This window comes from Seriola aureovittata, chromosome 9 (assembly GCF_021018895.1).
Source record: "Seriola aureovittata isolate HTS-2021-v1 ecotype China chromosome 9, ASM2101889v1, whole genome shotgun sequence".
In the NCBI taxonomy this organism is placed as follows: Eukaryota; Metazoa; Chordata; class Actinopteri; order Carangiformes; family Carangidae; genus Seriola; species Seriola aureovittata.
Window position 1 is genome coordinate 16,504,951 of NC_079372.1, and position 22,255 is coordinate 16,527,205.

Consider the following 22,255-nt stretch of genomic DNA (forward strand, 5'->3'; position numbering starts at 1 on the left):
TGAAGTGTATTATACTTCCCTTTCCCTACTCGCCTATGCAAAGGTATCTGGGTCAGTCTCTACATTAATCATTAACTGAAATAAGACTGTACTCATGCGTGAGGGCGGAAACTGCCAACTTCAGTAATGGTGAGCTTGAGCTGGCTTTTGTCCTACAATACGTATTAGTGAACGGATGAAAGAGTGAGTGCCTCAATGAAAGAGTGAATATCTAGGGTCATTGGATCCCATGCTGTTAGAGCTGTGGAAATGACAGTGAGTCCCCAGTCACCTAATCTGATCCGATCCAGCGGGACACCTTTGGGATGCGGTATAACAGGACATTGGCAGCTTGAATGTGCAGCTGACGCATCTGCAGAAATGACGTGACGCGGTCATGTCGACATGGAGCAGAGTCTCAAAGGAACGTTTCCAGCATCTTGTGGAATCCATGTCACGAAGAACTGAGGCTGTTTTCAGAGCAAAGGAGGAGGAGGAGGAACTACCCAGTGTTAGTGTGGTGTTCCTAATAATGTGCTCGTGAGTTTATGTGTAGAAACAGAGGATGTGTTTGCGTCCACTTCACTGACACCTGGAGTGTTTTCTCTAATAAGTAACATTTTCCTCTCCGTCCCTGCATTCCTGCCATAGCACTGTTATCGGGGGGGGGGAAGATTCCCCAAGGTGTGTTTACCTGCTAGTCCTCCTTTTTGTGCATGTGTGTATGTTTCATTGCCACGTGCTTACGCTCTAATCACACACCTGTAAACCAGCTGGCGTTAAGCAACATCTGCACAACCGCCTGTAGTTCAAGGAACACTTGTATGCATCTAAGCCCTGATTTCTTAATGTCGGTCATTATTCTTATACAAATGACACAGTAACTCTTTGCGTCCATCAGGCACATGTTCTTGCCTCCCACCAGCTTAGGTTTGAATAGTATAGAATAAGTTTTGGAAAAATGCCATTAAATTATAGCTGTAAAAATGGTAGGTAATTTACCAATACTTAACAGGCGGCTGCTGTTACAATATGTTCCCTCTCTGGCTTTAACTCAGTACCTCAGTTGGTTTTGTATCTTTTTCTGCATTTCACTGCAAGAAAAACACATAATTTCAAATGTTCTTGCTTTCTGTGAACTTTAGTTGTGTTTCCTGCTTGTTCTTTTTATACTGTAAAATGTCTGGAAAATAACTCACAAATTACAAGGACACATTTGTATGTAATCCCATTTTATGGGACTGTTTTGGGTTGTTTGAAGTTGGTTTGTGTGAGGTAGTTATTTATAGTCAGTGTATCACCTGCTGTATATTCAGATCAGCACGCTCCCAGTTTAGAGGAGCAGCAGGAGCACCAGTACAGAAGCTTTTAGTCACTCCCCAGATCAGCTGTTTGAGGCAGAGCTAAGTGTAATTGCGCTTTTGCATAGGAATACAGTAGGTCATTAGTTTGCTGGTGGCCCCGTCCACAGCTGCACATCACTCAGCTCCTGTGCTGGTGCTCCTGCTGCTTCTCTAAACTGGGAGCACAATGATCAGAATCTACTGCAGGTACCACACTGACTGTAGATAACTACCTCACACAACCCCACGTCAAATAACCCTAAGCTATCACTTTAAGTGTCCTCTTCCCTGCGGTGCTACACGTATGTTACTGTTGTGCTGTATTGTCATTTCTGCAATACGATCCCTAAAATCCCATAAACACACTCTCGAGTCCAACTGACATAGTATATGAATGATCTATAGGTCCAAATGTTTAAAACAAGCACATATACAGTAAGAAACAAATCATCAGTGCACATTCTGATGTTCTCTTTGCTAGTCAGGGCAGGTGAAAACCAAGTAAAGGATATGTCTCCTACAGCCCACACAGAGAGGTGGGGTGAACACTACTGTCAAGGCTCAAATGTCAGGATCATCTTTTGAAAAATAAGGCTGTTTTACATGCGAGCGTGACCCTAGATGATGGCTGCGCCTTGTAATTATCAACACAAACACCATTCTTTTCTGTTTCAGCACAGTCTGACAGATTGGAGAAAGCCATTAGAGATAGCGAGAGAGAGAGACAGAGAGAGAGAGAGAGAGATAGAGAGCCTCTGTGAATGGCATACACTATAGAAGAGACATTCCATGCATGTGTGGTCTATTTCAAAACACAACCTCAGTCACTAATTAAACCTGTGGGTAAATTATGACTGCTGAGGGGGTACATGTCTAGACAACGTGTTGAATGTCTGGATGTTATTTCTGTCATTCACTATAGGTAACTCCAGTGCATACCTGTGTGAGGATACATTATCAGGGGAGCTAAAAAAAAAAGAAAAGAAGAGCCGAAATGGATTTGCCGCTTAACAAAAAAAACATATTTGGAGTCAAAAATCTAATTAAAATGAAATAATAGATGTCATAACCTGTTTGTTGTTGGTTTTTTAATGACATCATATTTGAAATGATTTCATGCTGTATGACTCCTTTGAAATAGTTTTCATCCAGGTAATTTCTTTTTTCTTTGAAGAAAATAATGTGAAATTAGAAAAAAACAGTTGGTTTTGTTCAGTATTCATTCATTCAATAACTATTTTACATATTTCCCTGTGTAGTTGCAAAAATAAAAGCACACAGCAAAAATGAGATGAAGAAACTATGGCGGAGGAGCAGGGACACAGAGGTTTCGAGAATAACAGTGAAAGTCGTAATTTTTCATAAATAAATGAATAAAAAGTATGAGAATAAAGACTAGGAGAAGCTGTTATAGCCCTTATACTACTTTGTCGGAAACACATTATTGTAGGGGATATTTATTTTTGCACAGCACCAGGAACTTGAAGCGCAATAATGTAAATGTGTAACTGAGATGAAAAAATAAGACCTTTCTAAACCTGTGAAATAGTAATGTTACAGTGGATTACAAATCAGGTTGAACCACAGCTACATTTCATCGTGTGTTGTTTTTCATAAGATTTCTGTGTATGTATTTAATGGCTGCCTGTTTGACCAGTGAGTGAACCCATTGTGCAATGTCATACCTGTAAAGTGAGTTCAGGTGAAACCCATTTACAGCTCTCAGTCAGTTCCTGTATATTTGAGGGGGCTGGTTGGGGGGTGGGGTGGGGTGTACACTGGTGTTATTTTCAGTTTTGGTAAAAGACAAATACAGACAGGTTTATACTTTTTCTACTTATCCTAAAACATGTTTTCTAAGAAATGCATTCTTTAATTTACCATATCATGATACACCATATTCCTTAATGCCATTCTCTTTCATGCACAGTCTTGTATCTGTATTACATCCTTGAGTTTCAGTTTTGCAGCACACTGCCCTGTGTTTAATGTTTGGTCAGGGTGTGTTTGATCTTTATCTACAGTCCATAGGTGTACCTACTCACCCATTTTTGTGCAGTTCTGCAAGTGCACACTATACATGTGCACAGCTGCCTGTAGCTTGTGTAAATGTGTGTCTGTTATCCCTCTTTACATTTGCTATACAGTTCAATAATGCAGTGGAATAACATCAGAGGCTGAATGTGTTGGATATACTGTATTTGGGATATCAGTACACTTGCCAGCCAGGCATTGTTAATGCTTCACAGGAATTCAGAAAATCTGCCTCTGTTAAATCTTTTACTTGAACTGGAGCCAAGACATTTGTACACACACACACACACACACATAGATGTGTGTGTGTGTGTGTGTGTGTGTGTGTGTGTGTGTGTGTGTCTGTGTGTCTGTGTGTGTGTGTGCGCCAGTGCGCGAAGAAGGACTGGAAGAGCTGTAGTCTTTTGTAGTCTCAGGTAACTGAGAAAATCTTTTCACCTCTATTACAGTGACAGTTACATAGTATAGTGTGCAGCAAAGTAGAGCATAATAGTATGTAAAAAAAAAAAAAAGATTGTAGTTTTGTATATGATGATAAAGATCCATTTGATTCCATTAAATGGTACAGATAATATATCTCTATATATAAATCCAAAGGAGAGTTAATTGGTCGTTTATTAAATAGCAGAGAACATTGACTCCCTGACATTTATCCAGATCTTTATTAAAAGGTTCAGAAGCATGTGACTCATTGGTAGGCGGGGAACCAGAGAACAGAGCGGGGGGCGCTGGAGGGGCAGGCCAGACCCCCGGAGGTGCCAAGAAAGAAGGGAGGTTAGAATGGGCACTTGACTGGGTAATTGAGTCATTTGATGTACCACAACCTTTGAGAGGTTCCTGATGACTGAGAAGTTTTCCTTTACTGATTAGGGCTTTTTGCAGGGAGGTGGGTTCTGGATCTGAGTCTGTTGAGTATATTGGTATATTTGGCAAAATCACTCTTTTAAGTTTTGAGACCTGGATTCAAACACAGGACTCAGACACGCTGGATTGAACAGCTCAGAAGCAGGTTTATTGAGACGAAGGTTTGGTGAGGGTTTGGCCTGGGGGTCAGGGGCTGGCGATGGAGCTAGACACGTGGTTCTGGGGATTGTACTCAGGGTTAGCATTGGAGCAGGGCAGGCTGAGCAGGGAATTTCTGCAGCGGACTGGAGGAACAACTGGGGAGCTTTGGCGAGGCGAGCACACTCTGAAACCACGGGGAGGCTCGACATAGGCATAGGCAAAAGATGAGGTTAACTTGGAGAGCGAGGAAACAAGTTTTCCGATCTTTATACCGCAGGTGGTGAGTAGTAGATTGGCCTCAGCTGTGCAGGTGAGTCGAAGGAACAGGATACAGCGCCCAGCAGATACACAGACAGGAACAAAGACAAACTGGGAACAAACGTGACACAAAAGAAACAGTGAAAACAATAGGAAAGAGGGAGGCAGACCTCAACGTAACAGCTATTAGACTCAGCCTTCGAGCAGGTCAATGACTGAAAACCTGTGTATCTAATTAGAGTGTGTAGATTCTCGTGTGTTTGTTGTTGTACGACATCAATATCCTTTGTAAAATTGCAAATGAAAAAATCCATGTGCCTTTTCAGAAGGGCTGTTAGATGCTAACGATTCAAGTGTGGCTACAGACTGAGCACCAGCGCATGATGAGCTCTCTCATCAACCGCTTGATAATTTCCTCCATGATGAAACAACAGCAGTTGTATTTTCCTGTTAAACCACTGTATAACAGGAACATAAATGAGTGTTTGAGAGCCACTCATCCCCTTCGCCGTTAGTGAGTCGTCTGTCCGATGCAGAGATGCACCTTTTTCTCAGAGGATGTTTTTGATTGTATCCCAAACCGTCCACTTCTTCTTTCCCATCTTGCCTCAACATGTTGCTGCTCTGTTTTGTGTAGATCAGTGGGATAAAAGGCCCACATGAAATCTCTCTCAACATCTCTCACCCCCATCACTCTTATGTGTACTGCTGATTAAGGAGCCTCATGTTTTTTTTTTTCGGGCAGACACATAAGTTGTTTTTTTGTCAGATTCTCACACGTTGCATTTCTCTCCGTGTGGCTTCATGTTCGTTCCGATGCTGTGTATCACAGGCGCTGGTGGTTGGTTTGAGATGCCAATAAATGTTTAAACCTTGATGTAAATATCCTGACTGATCTGTTTTCTGTCCATCTTTCAGTTTTTCCTTCACCATCATTTATTTCATTGTCTTTCTCTGCTCTGCTCACGGCTTGCTGTCTCTCTGTCCCATATCCCTTATGAGGCCTGTTATTCAGAGTCAGTGATGCGGAAAGAGTGTTTACGAGGGTGAGAGAGAGAGTTTGAGGGAACAGGACCAGAAAATTTTTAGAGAGTTATGGTTAGTGTGTTTCTTATACACTCCAGTCTATTAAGGCGATTACTTTCTGGGTTGTCAGACAGTTTCTAAAACAGTCTTTTCCCCTTTTCGCTTCATCTTATAATGTTGAGAGTTTGTCTGCTGTGCTGTGTAAAACCACTGGTTAACACCAAGTTACATGCACCAAAATTTATATCCTGCTATTTATATCCTACCTAATTAATATTCTCACCCTCCTATTAACATCCTACAGGCAATATATATTAGAAACTGTATATTTCCACATAAATGATGATTTGAAAGAGAATCATATAGCAAAACACACACCACACGTCCAGAACATGTGGATGAGAGAAGCCTTATCACATCAGGATTTCACATCTTGGTAAATACGCGAATCAAGTGATCCAAACTAAACAGCTTATTAGCATGATATGTTGGGATCATAATGATTAGAGTCATTTTTCTCTTCCAGCTCTCAGTGTGATTGGACAGGAGCTCCCATCAGGCCCCCACGGCTGTACAGACGGAAGCTGTTACCCTGCGACAGGAAACCTTCTGATTGGACGGGCTGTTAATTTAACTGCCACCTCCACATGCGGCCTGAGCGGACCAGAGCACTACTGCATCGTCAGCCATCTGCAGGTTAGCACTCACTTGAAAACATATTAACGGTGACATAAAGAGAAACATGTCCGTTTAAATGGGAACAACTGCTAACCATTTCCCTCTTGGACTCCACTCATCCACTCCTGTATTGTATAATGTGTAATAAATATTTTTTTGTACCCTCAGCTTCTCTCTCACTCCTGCCTGTTCCATCCCTCAGCATGCCGCCCCCCCCCCCCCCCCCCGCGCAACAATACGCTGCCCCCTGCAGTGAATGCAGAAGAAAAATAGGACATTTTGTTTGTTCTCTTTCATTACATCCATCAATCCTCGTCCTTCTGCCTCCACCTTTCCATCTTCATTTGCTCATATGTCTGTTTGTGTGTAGCCAGGTTTCCATGAGCAAACGCCCACCAACCTTACACAACCTTTCAATATCAGGCCCCAGGTGCAGACACACCTTCGTCACACACACACACACACTCTTCTTCCATCTCACTTGTTTCTCCCTCTAATTCTCTGTCACCGTCTTGACCTCGCTGTTTTATAGTAGTGTTGACTCCTCACTTTGTGACAAACGTAAAGGATGTTTGAAGATCACTGGCTTCCTTCCTTCACAGCTGGAGATGCACCACAGCACAAAAGTTTCAAAATTTAAATAGACACTTGACAATGATTTTCTGTGTGTGTTCCTCTTAGTAAGGCAAGTGTCAGAAAGAAAAGTTTTGAAGATTAAAAACACAGCTACAATCAGCTGCACCCCCTCACACAATCGTTAGTTGTGACCATTTAAAACCTTCCACTATTGACTTCCAACCTGACCTGAGGTTGGGGTTCGAATACAAATCTTGCTTTATTATTTGATTAATTTGAGAACATGTTTATGATATGTTATGTGTATGAACCAGTCTAGATGATTTCTAACAACGTTCAGTGTAGGCCCCTCCCACCTCCAGTGTTAATCTGACTTCAGATATTTTTATGAAAATAATATATTGAAAATATTGTATGAAATGAACAGACACAGATTAGTTTTATGTGATGCAGCACCAAATGATGTTACAGTCAGTCTGCAGCTCTTGTTCCTCTGCTCCTACCTGACATGACTCCTGACATGTTGCGTCCATACACTACATATATTTCCGTGCACCTACATGTATGTGCCTGCACTTCCATTGCCTCAGGGCAGGAATATGCAACACTGTCAACCTTCAGGTGAACATGATTGACACCCTCTGATTGGTGAGAGGCCCTCCACTACTGAAAGGGAGGGGCAGGGTATGGTGACGACCTGTCGTACCATAAACCCAGGCAAGGACCATTGCTGGTCTGTCAGAAGTTACTCTGGAGGCCCACACCAAACATTTGTCTCTCGGCTTTTAAATGTCAAGAAGTTCATCAATCATTTGTGTTAGACATAGGCTTTTCCTAGGTTGTGTTTTTGTTCCTCGTGAGATCGGATTGCATTGCTTTCATGCACAGTTTTTTACCTCTTTGTGTCTCAGAAGAAGCAGCGAGAACCCAGTGTTGAAGACCTTTAAAGTGGGGCCCTCGTTTGGTCCTTAGACCAACCTGGTAGTTTGGAGCTAAAACTTGAATGGCAGTTATATGTCAAAAGAAAGGTGAGAACGTGGAAAGTCAAAGACAAAAAGGATGAAAGCAAAAGGGAGAAATGAGATATGAACAGCGAGAAAACATCAGTATTTAGAGTTGGAACTGAGGTGGAAACTGAACGAGGAAGGTGGGTTGTACTGTTTTTTTTTTTTGTAAAGCCACCATCGTAGTGTGACAAAGAAGTCTTACTTACATCAGTTTATTGTTGGAGCAGAAAGCCGTGTAGCTGAGCTGACCAGCCTTGACTAATGGGAGATAAATAAGAGCTCAGAGGAGGGGAGGGAGGGTGCTAAAGCCACAAAAGTTTACACCAAGCATCAACTGAAGCTTTACGGTGTCCTGGAAAGAGACATGAATAGGAATCAAACTTATTTTATTCATATGGACAAAAACCAGGGAGTTAAACTATCTGAACAAAAGTGAAAAGTGTATAAGTTAAGTAATTTGATGTTTTTCCCTCTCTTAAATAATGCCTGAAATCAAGCTTGATTCCTGTAAACACAATGAAGCTGCTGTAGATACTCAGGGCTCTTACAGCAATTCTCTCTAATAACGTCACAGGGTGTTGGGATGGAGGGGCTACTGTGCAGAAAGAAATGCCCTTTCGAGCAGCGAGGGCTCCTAGAGGAGGGTGGAGAGATGTATGCTGGGATTGGGGAGGGGGGTGAGTGAAGAAGGCAAGCATGCATGTAAAAAAAACACACACCCACTTACATGTATAGATGTAAAAGTGGGCGTGTGTGCGCGCATGTGGTCACGCACATTCACATACATCCACCACGTCCAGCACGCTTTGGGCATTTCTTTTCAGTTCTCAGCCGAGTCTCTTTAACAGCCATGTTGTTGTTAGCGGCTTAATCACCCCTGACAACAACCTAATTAAGAAACGCTGCTCTGGAATCCACAGTTTTTCTGTGCCAGCTCACCCTCATCTCCCTCTTTCTCCCTCCCTGCTCCCCTCTTTGTGGCCCCCCTCTCAAATACACCCCCGTTTTTACACTCTCAGCATCTCCCTCGCTCCCTGTCGACCCCTGTCTTTGTCCTTGACCCCGGCTGGGCTGTTTGAGACCCCTCTCCACTGCATACAAACTTATCTCACCTGTGTCTTTCTGCTCCTCTCTCCAACCGCCTTCTCTAACTTTTCTAGTGCACGTCTTTCATCCAAGCTCTCGCTCTTGGCCTCGGTCCCCACATTGTTGTCTCTTTCCCATGCTCTTTGCCTTTACACTCCTCCACCTCTTCCTCTGCCCTCTGCCTGGTCAGTGTCAGCTTTTCTTTTGCAAGTTTCTTTTCTGGTTTACAAATTACTGTCGCTGTCTCAGATCCAGTTTAAGATTGTAGCAGCAAATATCAGATGGATTGACATGAAAGTTTGCTCAGACATTCATGGTCCCCAGAGGATAAATCCTACTGGCTCCCACTGACTTTGCTCTATCGCCACCATTTTTCCAATATTTGCTTTAAGACCAAATACCTGCAAAACGAATGACATAGCCGTCAATTTCAACCTTGTTTTAGTCCTAATTAGTAAATGTTAGCATTCTAGCACACTAAGATGGTGATCATAGTAAACATTGTACCTCCTAAACAGCATGTGACATTGTCACTGTGAGCATGTTAGCATGGTTGACATTAGCATTTAGCTCAAAGCAGTGCTGGTCGCAAGAATGAACGTATTTTGCACACTTCGCTGCGTGCATGCTCTTAGCAGGTCAACAGCTCTGTGCACATTTTTTCTATAATATTTTGGTCTTTATCTGGCGATGGCACGCTCATAAAAACATACATGAATCCCTATATTCATGTTCTGCTCCTCTTATCACTTTTGTTTTACGTTTTTCAATCAGCTGACGTGATCATGTAGACAGACCAGACAGATTAAAGATTTATGGGTGATACTTATCAGCTCTGTAATTCACAACAGGTAGTCTATACTGAAGGCCTTAGGCGGGAGGTGTCTGCTCCATTGTCTCAAACAGGAGTGATGTTGTGATAACACATGCCAGGACTGTTGCAAAATTGCCACAGAAACATCCGCACTTCATCAAACGTCATCAAATTAATTATTCTAGTTTCTACTGTAAATCCAGAGGCATGTTTGAGTGTAGCTCCACACTTTTAATTACAGTTCAGATTGACTCGTCGCTGCGTTTACCAACACGATCTGATACAGATGGTTCTGGTTAAATTTTGTAGTGCTGCTCCCAATCATATTTTATTTGTCAATCACTGCCAGGATGTTCATGTAGCAGTGTGAAGATCAATCAATGTAACTTAGTGAAACTGTAAAATAGTTTCAGAAATAAAGAAATACAACATTCAAAATGGTAAGATTGCATTTTAAATTCTACTTTCATTGCATATATGGCACTACAGTAGTTTTTAACAGCAGATCATTTTAACGGTTGAAATAACAATTAAAATGGCAACATGCAAACAATGAATTCAACTTGAAAAACAGTTATTAAGGTCAACGTCATCTTTATTATCCCCAAGGAGCAATTTGTTGCGCAGCCAACAGTAAATCAATACAATAAATACAGTAACAAAACACTCAATTTATACAAGAAACAAGGGGTTCTTGGCAGTGTATTTGAGCTGCTGTATTCATATCTGATATATATAACAAGAACTTCCCTCTGAGGAAAACTAGATTCACAAACTGTCAGTGCATCATGACGCTTTCTTTCCTCTTAGCTTCCTTTTTTTTTTTAATCTTTTGACCCAGCCGAGACACAATCCAGTCCCTATGGCTTGAGCCCCAATCACAGTGGTATTGGCACACAGCAGCACATAACCCACATTAATTCAGCTTGACGGATGAAAGCCCCGCTCTGAGGAAACGGCTCCGTCACAGCAGCTTTACTGACATGACAATATGTACAAGACACAACCTGTGGAGACACAACAAAATTGAGCAGGATCTTATTGATTGATCATCTTCACGACAAACACTGAATTTTAATTATTTCCTATGTTGTGCAACATCCACAGGTGGCGTGATACATGGTTTGATTCATTAGTCCTTTCTTGGTACAAATATGAAAGAAAATGCTGCTAATTATTTTAATATTTGAACTTGACCTCAATCGCAAGTCACTATTTTAAATGATTCCTTCATCGTCATGTCTAAAAACAAATGTGTTTTTCTTCCTCCACAGGAGTCAGACAAGTGTTTTGAATGTAACTCCCAGCATCGCTACGACCCGCACCGCCACAGAAACAGCCATCGCATTGAAAACGTCATCTACCTCATGGACAGGAACGAAGACAACACCTGGTGGCAGTCTGTCAACGGTATTTACCTGTTTCTATAACTGCACACAACAACATGATGATGGGTTCTGGGGCTGGACGGGGCTGGGAGGATGGGGGTGGTGTCCATCCATTATATTATTTTATACTATTATATTATCACAATAATATGATTATATTGTCATATTTTAGTTGTAAGTTATAATCACTAATACATTGACAGGATGTCACATAAATGATATAAAGCTTTATTCTTTATTATTATTAAATTGTTCTATTATTACATTCTTTCTACAATTAAGATTACAGAATTTATTATCACTATACAGTCCCATCCAAACACACACACAGACACACACACACACGCACACACACACACACGCACACACACACACACACGTTACAGACTCATCCCATACACATCATATTCTTGCCATTTTTACATAATACATCTCTATAACTGTTAGTTTTTTATCTTCTTGTTACATTATCTCACCAATAAAGGGAATAAAAAACATGTAAAATTAAAAAAGAGCTAAATCTATGACCCCACGGGACAAATACTGTAAGACTGACGTTTTCCTAAGGAGAGACTAAAATACAAAGAAAGGGGGGAAAAGTCTCCTAGAATCACTCAAGCAGACAGTGACTTCAGGACTTGAAGCTATGACACTGGCTGACAGCTGTTTCCTCCACAGGACAGGAGAATGTGAGCATCAGACTGAACCTGGAGGCCGAATTCCACTTCACTCACCTCATCATGAAGTTTAAGGTATGCACACTTTTCTTTTTTTTTTCCTGCATGTGTATGTGGGCGTCAGTGTGCAACATTTGAAATATGGCATGTGCTTAAGCATGTCAGGGTATTCGTCCCGGTGTGTGTTTGTTGTGTACACTCAGATATTCTGCATTCCATCAGGCCTGAATCCGTCACCCTGCTGTTAGTAACGCAAACATTAAACATAAGATAAGTCTGACATGGTGCTGTCGTCTTATCTCAAACGTGACTGTATTTTCTCATATAGCCCACAGCTTAGTCACTGATGTGACCTGTGTTCATTTCTCTCTCTCCCTTCACCTCCTCAGACTTTCCGACCTGCAGCTATGATCATCGAGCGTTCGGCCGATTTCGGCCGCACATGGCGCCCCTACCGCTACTTCGCCTCAAACTGCACCAGAACCTTCCCCGGCATCCCCGCCAACGGCCTGCACCACATCAACGACATCATCTGCGAAGAGCGCTACTCCGACATCGAACCCTCCACCAACGGAGAGGTGAGAAGTTGAAAATGCACAGGTAGTAGAAACAGTAGAGACATGCTGAAGGGTAAGGCGTGACACTTTCCAGTCTCCTACCCTGGCTGTTGCATGAGTTTGAGAAAATTTAAAGTAAAATGTAATTTATTATGAACATAAAGAACAGACTTTGGCGCTTAGACCCTGGCAGGAAGTGGAGTGCCATGGGGAACGGTCCATGGGAGTAAGGTGCTTCCTGTTAGAGGAAACTTGCTGGTGGTGATGAGGAATGGAATATCTTCCTGAGAGGGAAACTTCTGATGGGAGGGTTTGATTGGAGATAGTCAGGCATTCACAGGTGAGGGTGGTGGTGAGGGGTTGGATCTCAAATCTCCACAGTGCTGAAACGAGAGAGAGAGGGGGAACACTTTTTAAAGATGAGACTGAGCCAGTGAAGCTTAGAGATGGCGGGAAACGTGCTTGTGACTTAGAAGGCATGCCCAAGGAGATAGTCTTTCCTAAATGATCTTTTGCTAAGCTTCATGAGATACAATATCTTCAAAATATGTAGTTTAATTGTGGATTTTGGTCTTTTCGCCAGATTTGTGGACAAGAAATGAAATAGAGAAATTTAGATAAAGATTAGACAAAGGGAAACGTAACGAGGGAATGTGACTTTGACTCGATTGACTTTTGTTATAAATTACATTTAATTATTTTATTATTTTATTATTTTATTACTCTTATGATTTCAGTGCTGGTTGATTTTTGGTGACACCCATGTTAACTGATGCTACACGTGTCTGAATTCTGGGGGCGGCATACACGTGTTGAGGAGGACACCTGGTGTGACTCCAAACAAATAAATAATAGTAAAAAATTAAGTCAATAATCAGCGTTTTCCCATCGCGCCATGAGCAACAGTGATCTGACCAGGACACAGTAGATGAGTTGGTTGGTTGCGTGCAGCTCTTCATCTCACTCTTCATTTCAGCTGCTCGTTCTTGTTCCATTACTGCTACTTTTTCTTTAATGTCAGAATCTGATAAGATCTTTCTACACCTCCTGTGTTCAAGGTCATTTATAAAGTTTTGGATCCTGCCATTCATGTGAAAGACCCCTACAGCCTGGACATTCAAGGTCAGTGAAGACTTTTAACTCTGAACATGGACCACTAACAGCAGCTCATTAGCAGCACAACACAGTGAGCTGCTGTGACAAAAACTTGATATATTCTTTCCATGAACAAAGACTACGTGTGCTTCAGAAGTTTTTTATAGTAAATTTCAGACACTGACGGATAAAAACTCACGTTTGCAAATGTGCAAATAGAATAGTTTTCACGAAATGGCATAATACACGGATCAGATTAGATTAATCTCTCTTTCTTCTTTACAGAACTTTTACGTATCACCAACCTGCGTATCAACTTCACCAAGCTCAACACTCTGGGAGACGATCTGCTGGACCGGCGCTTCGACGTCTTGCAGAAATATTACTACGCCATCTATGAGCTGGTGGTCAGGGGGAGCTGCTTCTGTTATGGTCACGCCTCAGAGTGCGCCCCGGTGCCAGGGGTCGACGCCCGGGAGAACGGCATGGTGAGTTCAGCGGACCGTACCACCAGAACAATCCTTCATATAATGCTGTGGGACGAAACAGAAACTCATCCTGTCGCGTAAAAGGCAGAAACAGCAGAATAGAAAATTGCTTGTCAACTTTGTTCAATACTGATTAACGTGCCGTTATTGACAATGCATACATTAACCCTTTTGCTGCATTCTGATTGGCCAGATCCACGGTCGGTGTGTATGCAAACATAATACAGAGGGCCTGAACTGTGAGCGCTGCAGAGATTTCCACAATGACCTGCCATGGAGACCAGCGGAGGCAGATAATCCACACACTTGCAGAGGTGGAGTGCACACTCACACACACACACACACACACACACACACACACACACACACACACAGTGTCTCATGAAATTTTTATGAGAGCAAACACTAAGATGCAGATTTCGGCCATAGGGGAGTCTGGGATACAAAGAGAAAAACAACATGATCCACGCACCTCAGTGTAATATACAGTTATCTTTCATTTTAATACATCTAGCCATCAGCAACAGAAATATGTGTGTTGCATCCTCAGTAACCACTTTTTTTGATGCATAGCTTGTCATTTTACACACGCCTCTTGTACATGTACTGTCAGTGTATCCTGATATTACTAAATGAACGCAACTTTTTAATCAAAATTGATGGAAACACGAGCCCTAACTCTGTGCACAAACGCACCGACAGAGTTTCACTCTCCCCTGAAATGTAAATTCAACATCATCTGCCCTTGAAAGCTCATTCGAGATACTATAAAATGGATTTGTGACAATGTGTATAGAAATTTGAAGAACAGGATACTAATCTTCCAATTGCAGCTCCCTCCTGAACAATTGCCTTGAACTCTGTCCTCAGCACATTGAATCGTTGAAGCTGTTTTCATCGTGTTGCAGACAATGAGAAGAGTTGACATGATGTGACGTATGTGGTTGCCTCTTATTCTCAAGGTAATGTTCATCTTCTGTTTTCCAGAGTGCAACTGTAATGGCCACTCAAACCAGTGCCACTTTGACATGGCGGTGTATTTGGCCACGGGTAACGTCAGCGGAGGAGTGTGCGATGTCTGTCTGGACAACACCATGGGACGCAACTGTGAGATGTGTAAACCTTTCTACTATCAAGACCATATCAGGGACATCAGGGACCCACGGGTTTGTGTTGGTGAGTTGTGGGATTGTCCACTTTAGCGCTGCAATAAACTGATTGACTATTAAATTTTTATTTTCCCTGAAACATTTGGAAACATTCTACCAGTAGGTTTGGAAAATTTCTTTTGTTTTCCTGTGGAAATTTTTCATTTTGTTGAAAGGTCACGAGAGTTTAAAATGAATATAAGAATAAACACCTCAACCAGTGACACATTGACTCTGCACAATGACCTGTTGCCATTGTATGAACCTACATATTAGTCTTAAAGTGTATATATGCATGATATGACATCACATATTTCACAGCTGCTTTTAAGTGTACTTAAAACTTAACTTACGCTCTCCATCTGACCTCTAGCGTGTGACTGCGACCCCGTGGGCTCGCTGGAGGGCGGAGTGTGCGACAGTCACACCGACCCAGACATGGGGATGATTGCTGGACAGTGTCGCTGCAAAGCCAATGTGAAAGGCACACGCTGCGACGACTGCAAAGAGGGATACTACGGCCTGAGCCAGAACGACCCGCTGGGCTGCCAGCGTATGTATATGCATCTCAATGCATTCGCAATATAAAACCACATAATCTATATTTAGAATCTGTCAGTAACACATCAGCATTTATCTCACTCTATCTATGTTTGTGTCTGTTTGTTTCTCCATCAGCTTGCAACTGTGACCCTCGTGGGATTATAATGATGGGAGCTCCTTGTGATCAGATCAGTGGAGACTGCTCCTGCAAGAGATATGTAACCGGTCGCTACTGTAACCAATGTCTGGTGAGTAACAACTGCTCTCCTTCAAATCTGTCGCTAATTTTATATCTTAAGACCCTGGATGTTAGCATCCGTAGTGGATAAGGAGCAGAGAATATTACATAGCAGCAACCGCACAAGCTTTACGAGCTACACAAAGTCAACAAAGCTTCAGACGCAGTGCAAAAACTACACATTATCCATGTCACTGTGCATCCTGGTTCTGAGCTTTATCTCCATCCCTGTAGCCTGAATACTGGGGGCTCAGTAACGACCTGGCCGGCTGCAGATCGTGTGACTGTGACTTTGGTGGAGCCTACAACAACAGGTACAGATGTTATGTACGGTTTTAAAGTTTAAATTAACTTTGAATTCAGGCTGTAAATAATTCAGAGTGACAAACGCAAAGAAAGGCAGAGACGAAAAGGTCAAGATCAGCTTTAACAGACATTTTACAGTTTTAATTTTTCTCTTACTTCAGGTGCATGATGGAAAACGGCCAGTGTAACTGCAGGAGACACCTGATAGGTCGACAGTGTTCAGAAGTGCAGCCTGGGTATTTCTGCGCTCCGCTGGACTACTACAAATACGAGGCCGAAGAGGCCACTGGACACTCCCCCGATGACCGTGCACTGCCGGTGAGCACGGCGCTGCGACTCAGTGTCGACCAGTGCGAGTCACGCATCAGGTCTCTGTAACAGCCCTCCAGCCGGAGAAGGGAGGGCAGCTGTTTCGTTGTGTCTGTTTGTTGCCACGATGTAACGTCGAGAGGGTGAAATATAAAACAGCAAGATCGCAAACACATCAGAGAAGTTCACATTTTCACCTGCACCCTTTTACAGCACAACCGGCACTTATATCTTTTCTTTTATTTCCTGCACAGTTACATTAAAATAAGCACTTCCGCTCTCATGACTCTCAGCTATGTTTTGGTTTTACAGGCAATAAAGTTTTTATGCCCGAGGACGGAGGCGTCTGTCCGTCCCATTAACGTGATATCTCAGTATCGCCTTGAGGGAATTTCTTCACGTTTGGCACAAACATTCACTTGGACTCAAGGATGAACTAATTAGAATTTGGTGGGAAAAGGTCAAAGTTCAAGGTCACTGCGACCTCACAAAACACGTTCTTGGCCATAACTCACAAATTCACACGCTAATTACGACACACAGTTCAACTCAAATATCGGAAAGGATGAAATGAAGTGATGATATTTTATATTCAAATGATCAAAGGTCAACTTCACTGTGACATCATAATGTTCATCAAAAACGCTGTAACTCAGGAGGGGGAGATTGTGGTTGGCGGACGCAAACAACCACGAAGCGGTAATTCTAGTGTGGCCCTGATCCCGATCCCTTTCATATTAGGTATGTGCTGATACTGAGTCCAATCCAATCAGTGCTTCAATTAGGTACAAAAAGCATGAATTGTCAACCTGAATGTAAACCTGGGTTTAAAAACAGTTACACTGGTTATAATTTTGCATATTCACACAATAATTTCACTCTCATATGCAGCTGTAGACTCGGCTGTGGTGAAGCAGCGCAGCAGATTTTCCCAACATGAGTGGCATGTTTGTGGACCATGAACTATATGATCCAACCTTTTTTTCAGGAAGACACGTTTCAACACTCTTCACAGGAGATCTAATCTTCAGTCTGTCCTCTGTATCTCATACAGACTGTACAGTTCCACATCTAACATCAGCCCTTGGACAGTGTTGGATAATGTGATGTTATGGCTGTTTCAGAAAGAGCTTTCATATTGTTCCGACTCCACCAAGGTTGTGTTTGTGAGGGGATTAGGAAGGGTTCGCTTGAGCTGAAGAAGTGTCATTGTCTTTCTTCATCCCTGCACTGCACTTACAACTGCTGCTGCAGCTGTTGCTTTTCAAATGTCCTGAACAATGATTTAAAAAGTAAAACCAAGGTTAGGCCCTAATAATAGCCACAAGATACATACATATCGTATTTGCCTGTTTGATATGAAAGAAGATCTCTAATGTTCTTGCATTGAATCAAACAGTGTATTACATTTTGATGCGGTTTCCACAGAGTCTGTTAAATAATTCTCATTTCAACACAACACTAATTTCTGTTAATATTAGGTAAAGAAACCAAATCCTGAAATGTTGGATGGTGGGTCCAGGCCATGCCCCAGGCTTGGGGCATGGCTGAAGGCGGTGACTGTATAGTTGTGACATCACAAAGTTAAAGAAGTCCTGACGGCTGGTTTTAAGGCTCAGTTTCTGAATACAGGCTGTGTGCATTTCTCTTAGGACTGAGGCTTTGATACTTTCACAGTATTAATATAGAACCTAGACCTGCTTTATAATAGAAAAACATGGAAATCTACCTTTATACAATATGGGACCTTTAAGCTTCCCCCTCCCCTGATCCAACTTGTTCCAACCAGGACACAGAAACTATGACAAAGTCTGTTCCTGTTGTCTCTGACTAATCTCACCTGCCTATCACTTTCCCCTCTGCCCTGCATCCTCGTCTCTATCCTCTGCCATCTCTATCTGCCCGCTTTCTCACATTCTTTCCTCTTTCTGTCAGTATTTTTTCACTACCTTTCACCCACCTCACTTGTAAGAAACCCCCCTTGACTTTCCCATCCAGCCCTCCGGGCAAGCTCAGACAGTCCACACTTGCAACATCAATGTGACAGGAATGTGGACAAAAAGGCAAGTTTTCACTTCAGGATGTCAGAGAAAACAGTGGAGGAGATGTGTCTTTGACATGAGGCTGTTGTCTTGTGCTGCTCATAGTTAAAGTGACCCATAAAAACAGATACCAACCAACACACACCACCCACTAACACATGGAACACACACACATTTATGTTTATCTTTTTGTTTATCTTAACCCTCTCCTCTCCTCTCAGGGCAAAGTTCGTCCCCAGGCTGAGACCGACTGTGTCCAGCACCTCAACAACCAGCTGAGGCGTCACCGGCGCCACCGGCGCATCACCAACTCGCAGCAGCATCGGGCAGCACTGAGACGCATCCGCCAGCTTCAGCAAACAGTGAGATACTTGCTTTGATCGATTCATTGCATTTATTTATGACACGAGAATTTAAGCGTCAGAACACGTGTTTCTAAGGTGGACAAAAAACAGTGGAGATTATTTCTTCTCAAACTTTTTGATTTTAATCCTTGAGATTAAGCAACATTTACTTTTGACCCCTCATCACAGTTTGAAGCCTTAATGGGGTCTTGGATTTGTCTCACTTTAAGGTTCCTTTTGAAAACTTTGACAACTGAGTTTAATGGAGACTCAATGATGTACTCTACAAAAGTTAAGGGTAGTAAGAAAGTGAACTGAATCTCAGGGTTCGACTCTGCATGATGATCATTTCAGGCATCGAATCATGTTTAACAGTAACAGCAGCTTCCATACAGTACTGACTGATACAGCACAAAATCTTTCTTAAAGTTTGTGGTCATGTGCTGTTTGCACCACTGGGCAGTTCGAAGTAACGAAGCCTAATTAAATGCCTTGTTGCCAAGTTCATCTTGTCAACTCAAACTAGTCAGGCTGAAATACAGATGTGGATTTGTTGGAGTGAAGGGAGAGAGAGAGAGAGAGTCCGGTGTTGAAGTCAAGACCACCAACGCTGAGACAAGGTGAATACTGAGACCCAATTACTTCATAATAAAAAAAACTATAGATAAACAATATTTGCCTTACTTCTCCTCTCACATGACAGATCACTTGGAAAGTGATGTCTCCTCTACAGTGCAACAGATGCATGTGAACAGAAAGTCTACTACAGAGGACACACATGAATGGGCGTGGTCTCAGGAGGATATCCTGAATAGTTAGAAGAAAATAATCTTTGGTTATCTGTCTGCGTCTCTCAGCCGGATGTGAGGACCGTTCACAGAGAGCACACTCCCAGCCACATGGTGACGTGGACCGGACCCGGTTTCGCCCGCGTCAAAGACGGAGCGGGCCTGGTGTTCACTATCGACAACATCCCCTACGCCATGGAGTACGACATCATGATCCGCTACGAGCCCGAGGTCTGTGAGCGTGTGGACGTGAGCTACAAGACAAAACTCTTCTTCTTATTAATGACAGTCTGCTGAACTAAGCCTTTTTGTGTGTGTGTGTGTGTGTGTGTGTGTTTGTGTGTGTGTGTGTGTGTAGTCCACAGAGGACTGGGAGGCCGTAGTTAGTATCACCTCAGTGCTGCTGCCCTCCAGTCTCCGTTGTGGAAACCTCCTACCAACTGAACAGCTCTACACTGTTACTCTGCCGCACCGCAACAGGTACCAAAACATAAGTGTGTGTGTGTGTGTGTGTGTGTGTGTGTCTGTGTGTGTGTGTGTGAGAGAGGCCATTATAGCCTGTATGTTTATTCAAGTCACTGAACGATTTGTTCCAAGTAACCCAGGTCTTGATCTGGTTCGAGTTGCACCATTACATTGTTGTCACTCAAACCCGTCCTGACTTGTATTAACTGTGTGAGTCAGGCTTGTATTTATATTCTTACTCCGCTGTACCCTGTGGTATTTTTTACTATTGGTTCTCTGTCAGGACGACAAACATACCAGAAAGGCTGTGTAAGACTCAGCTACAGTCTTATGAAAAGAAGTCAGCAGCTTTTGTTTACTGATGTTTAGATTGGAGGAAAATCAGGAAAATCAAAAGGTACATTCAGGCAGGAATGTAGCAGATCCAACCCCCCACACACCTGGAGCAGGTTCATTGTGTTTGTCATGGCTGTAGTTCTTTTCCTAAATTCATTAACAGATCAAAGAGAAAAAAGTAGCCAAAAAGAAGCACAGGCATGTCAGTGGAATCTGATGTGTAATGGGACTGTCCATTGTCTCTCATGTCTTCTTCATGTCCCACCCAGGATTAATTGAAATCCCTTTGATGATGATTAAACTTTTTATTTGCTGCCATCATCACATTAAAACTTAATCCTGTCCATTCTCAGTTCTACATTGGCTAATATTAGCCGTCTACCATGCTGAAGTAATGATCGTTATAATATAATAGTTAGCATGCTAAGTAGCGTTCAGTTCAAAGCACCACTGAGTTACTAAGTACAGTATGGCTGTAAATTGCACTCAGAGGAGCTCTGCATTCAAGCGCCTATTGTGCCAAGTTTCCCTGCCTTATTATATCAATCATTCAGTCATTCAGTCAGACTGTATAGCTCTTTTCATACAAACAATGTGACACAAAATGCTTTAAATAACAAGAATATCAATAACATCACTGGCAATAACAGTATAAAAACTTTAGTGACTTTTCACTTCGGGTCAGCAGGATTAGGCAAAAAGTACTGAAACAACTTTTCCTTAACATAATGAGATGGAGCATTTTTCATTTTCATTTTTTCTCAGTTTCTCAGGGAAAAACGTTTGGATATTGATGTAAATAAATCAGACATATTTATGGTGTTGAGATCTATGGATCTGGATCTGGTGGAAGAAAATGCTGAATTGAGAGTAGTATTTCATTCAACATGCAGCCAATAAAATCACACAGTAACCACGGTGGTTACGGCATAACAATGAGACAGTTTAATTGTATAATGCTGACGTCATAATTTCACACAACAGGTAATAAAACCATCCAGCTGTCTTGCATAAGGATTAAAAACAATAAATATATAAAGCTGTACAAGGATTGTTTGGTCTTGGTGAAGGTGTATGTTTTCTAAACAGTGGCCTTCGAGTTTCAGAATCTTTTGTGGGTTTTATTTCCTGAACTCAAACCACAGTTAGCAAGGACACTTGTTAACTGTCAGTACAATGCTGATCCTCAACTAAAGAAAAGAATATTTGGTATCTCACAGGAGAATAAACACACTACAATAACTTGATATTAAGGTGATAATCAGCTTGAAATGATCTTAATAAAGATTAATCAAGAGTTACTTTTACACTGGGCTGTTCTCATGTTGCCTCTCTCCAGTGTGAAGGCTTGTTAAGACCTAACTGTCTTTAAAAACCTCAAATTACATGATTACAGTGTGATATTTACTTCATATTGATCTTATGATATGAAAAGCTTATTGCACTACTGCAGAGTCAACACATTAAACAGATTATTGCAGATCAGACGAAATCAAATGTTAATTATCCCAGTGGCGAGATCAAGGCAGCAGAGAATAGGATCTAGGATAATAAAAACAGGGAAAGCCCAACACTAAGACTGTTTAGTTTCAACCTGCTGAAAAGCTTTTCACAGTCTGAACTCATCTGGAACTAAGAGGTCAGACCCTGCCCGGATCCGGCTGCCTCAGCGGACCGTGGCTCGGCTTCCGTTCTCCTCTGTGGCGGGTTCATCAGCCAAAACGA

At 42.2% G+C, this 22,255-nt stretch overlaps 1 protein-coding gene across 2 annotated transcripts in view; it reads left to right on the plus strand.

Moving 5' to 3' along the window:
• The window catches only part of lamb2l (laminin, beta 2-like), a 47,370-nt gene that overhangs the window by 14,283 nt on the left and 10,832 nt on the right, over positions 1–22,255 (plus strand). For both annotated transcript variants that reach the window (XM_056385287.1, XM_056385288.1), the window contains exons 3-17: positions 6,172–6,341; positions 11,081–11,216; positions 11,873–11,946; positions 12,261–12,449; positions 13,487–13,550; positions 13,809–14,011; positions 14,205–14,325; positions 14,999–15,187; positions 15,533–15,712; positions 15,838–15,950; positions 16,175–16,254; positions 16,408–16,564; positions 18,819–18,959; positions 19,799–19,960; positions 20,088–20,209. In XM_056385287.1, coding sequence (XP_056241262.1) covers positions 6,172–6,341; positions 11,081–11,216; positions 11,873–11,946; positions 12,261–12,449; positions 13,487–13,550; positions 13,809–14,011; positions 14,205–14,325; positions 14,999–15,187; positions 15,533–15,712; positions 15,838–15,950; positions 16,175–16,254; positions 16,408–16,564; positions 18,819–18,959; positions 19,799–19,960; positions 20,088–20,209 — 2,101 coding nt within the window. The remainder of the gene's footprint in view (positions 1–6,171; positions 6,342–11,080; positions 11,217–11,872; positions 11,947–12,260; positions 12,450–13,486; positions 13,551–13,808; positions 14,012–14,204; positions 14,326–14,998; positions 15,188–15,532; positions 15,713–15,837; positions 15,951–16,174; positions 16,255–16,407; positions 16,565–18,818; positions 18,960–19,798; positions 19,961–20,087; positions 20,210–22,255) is intronic.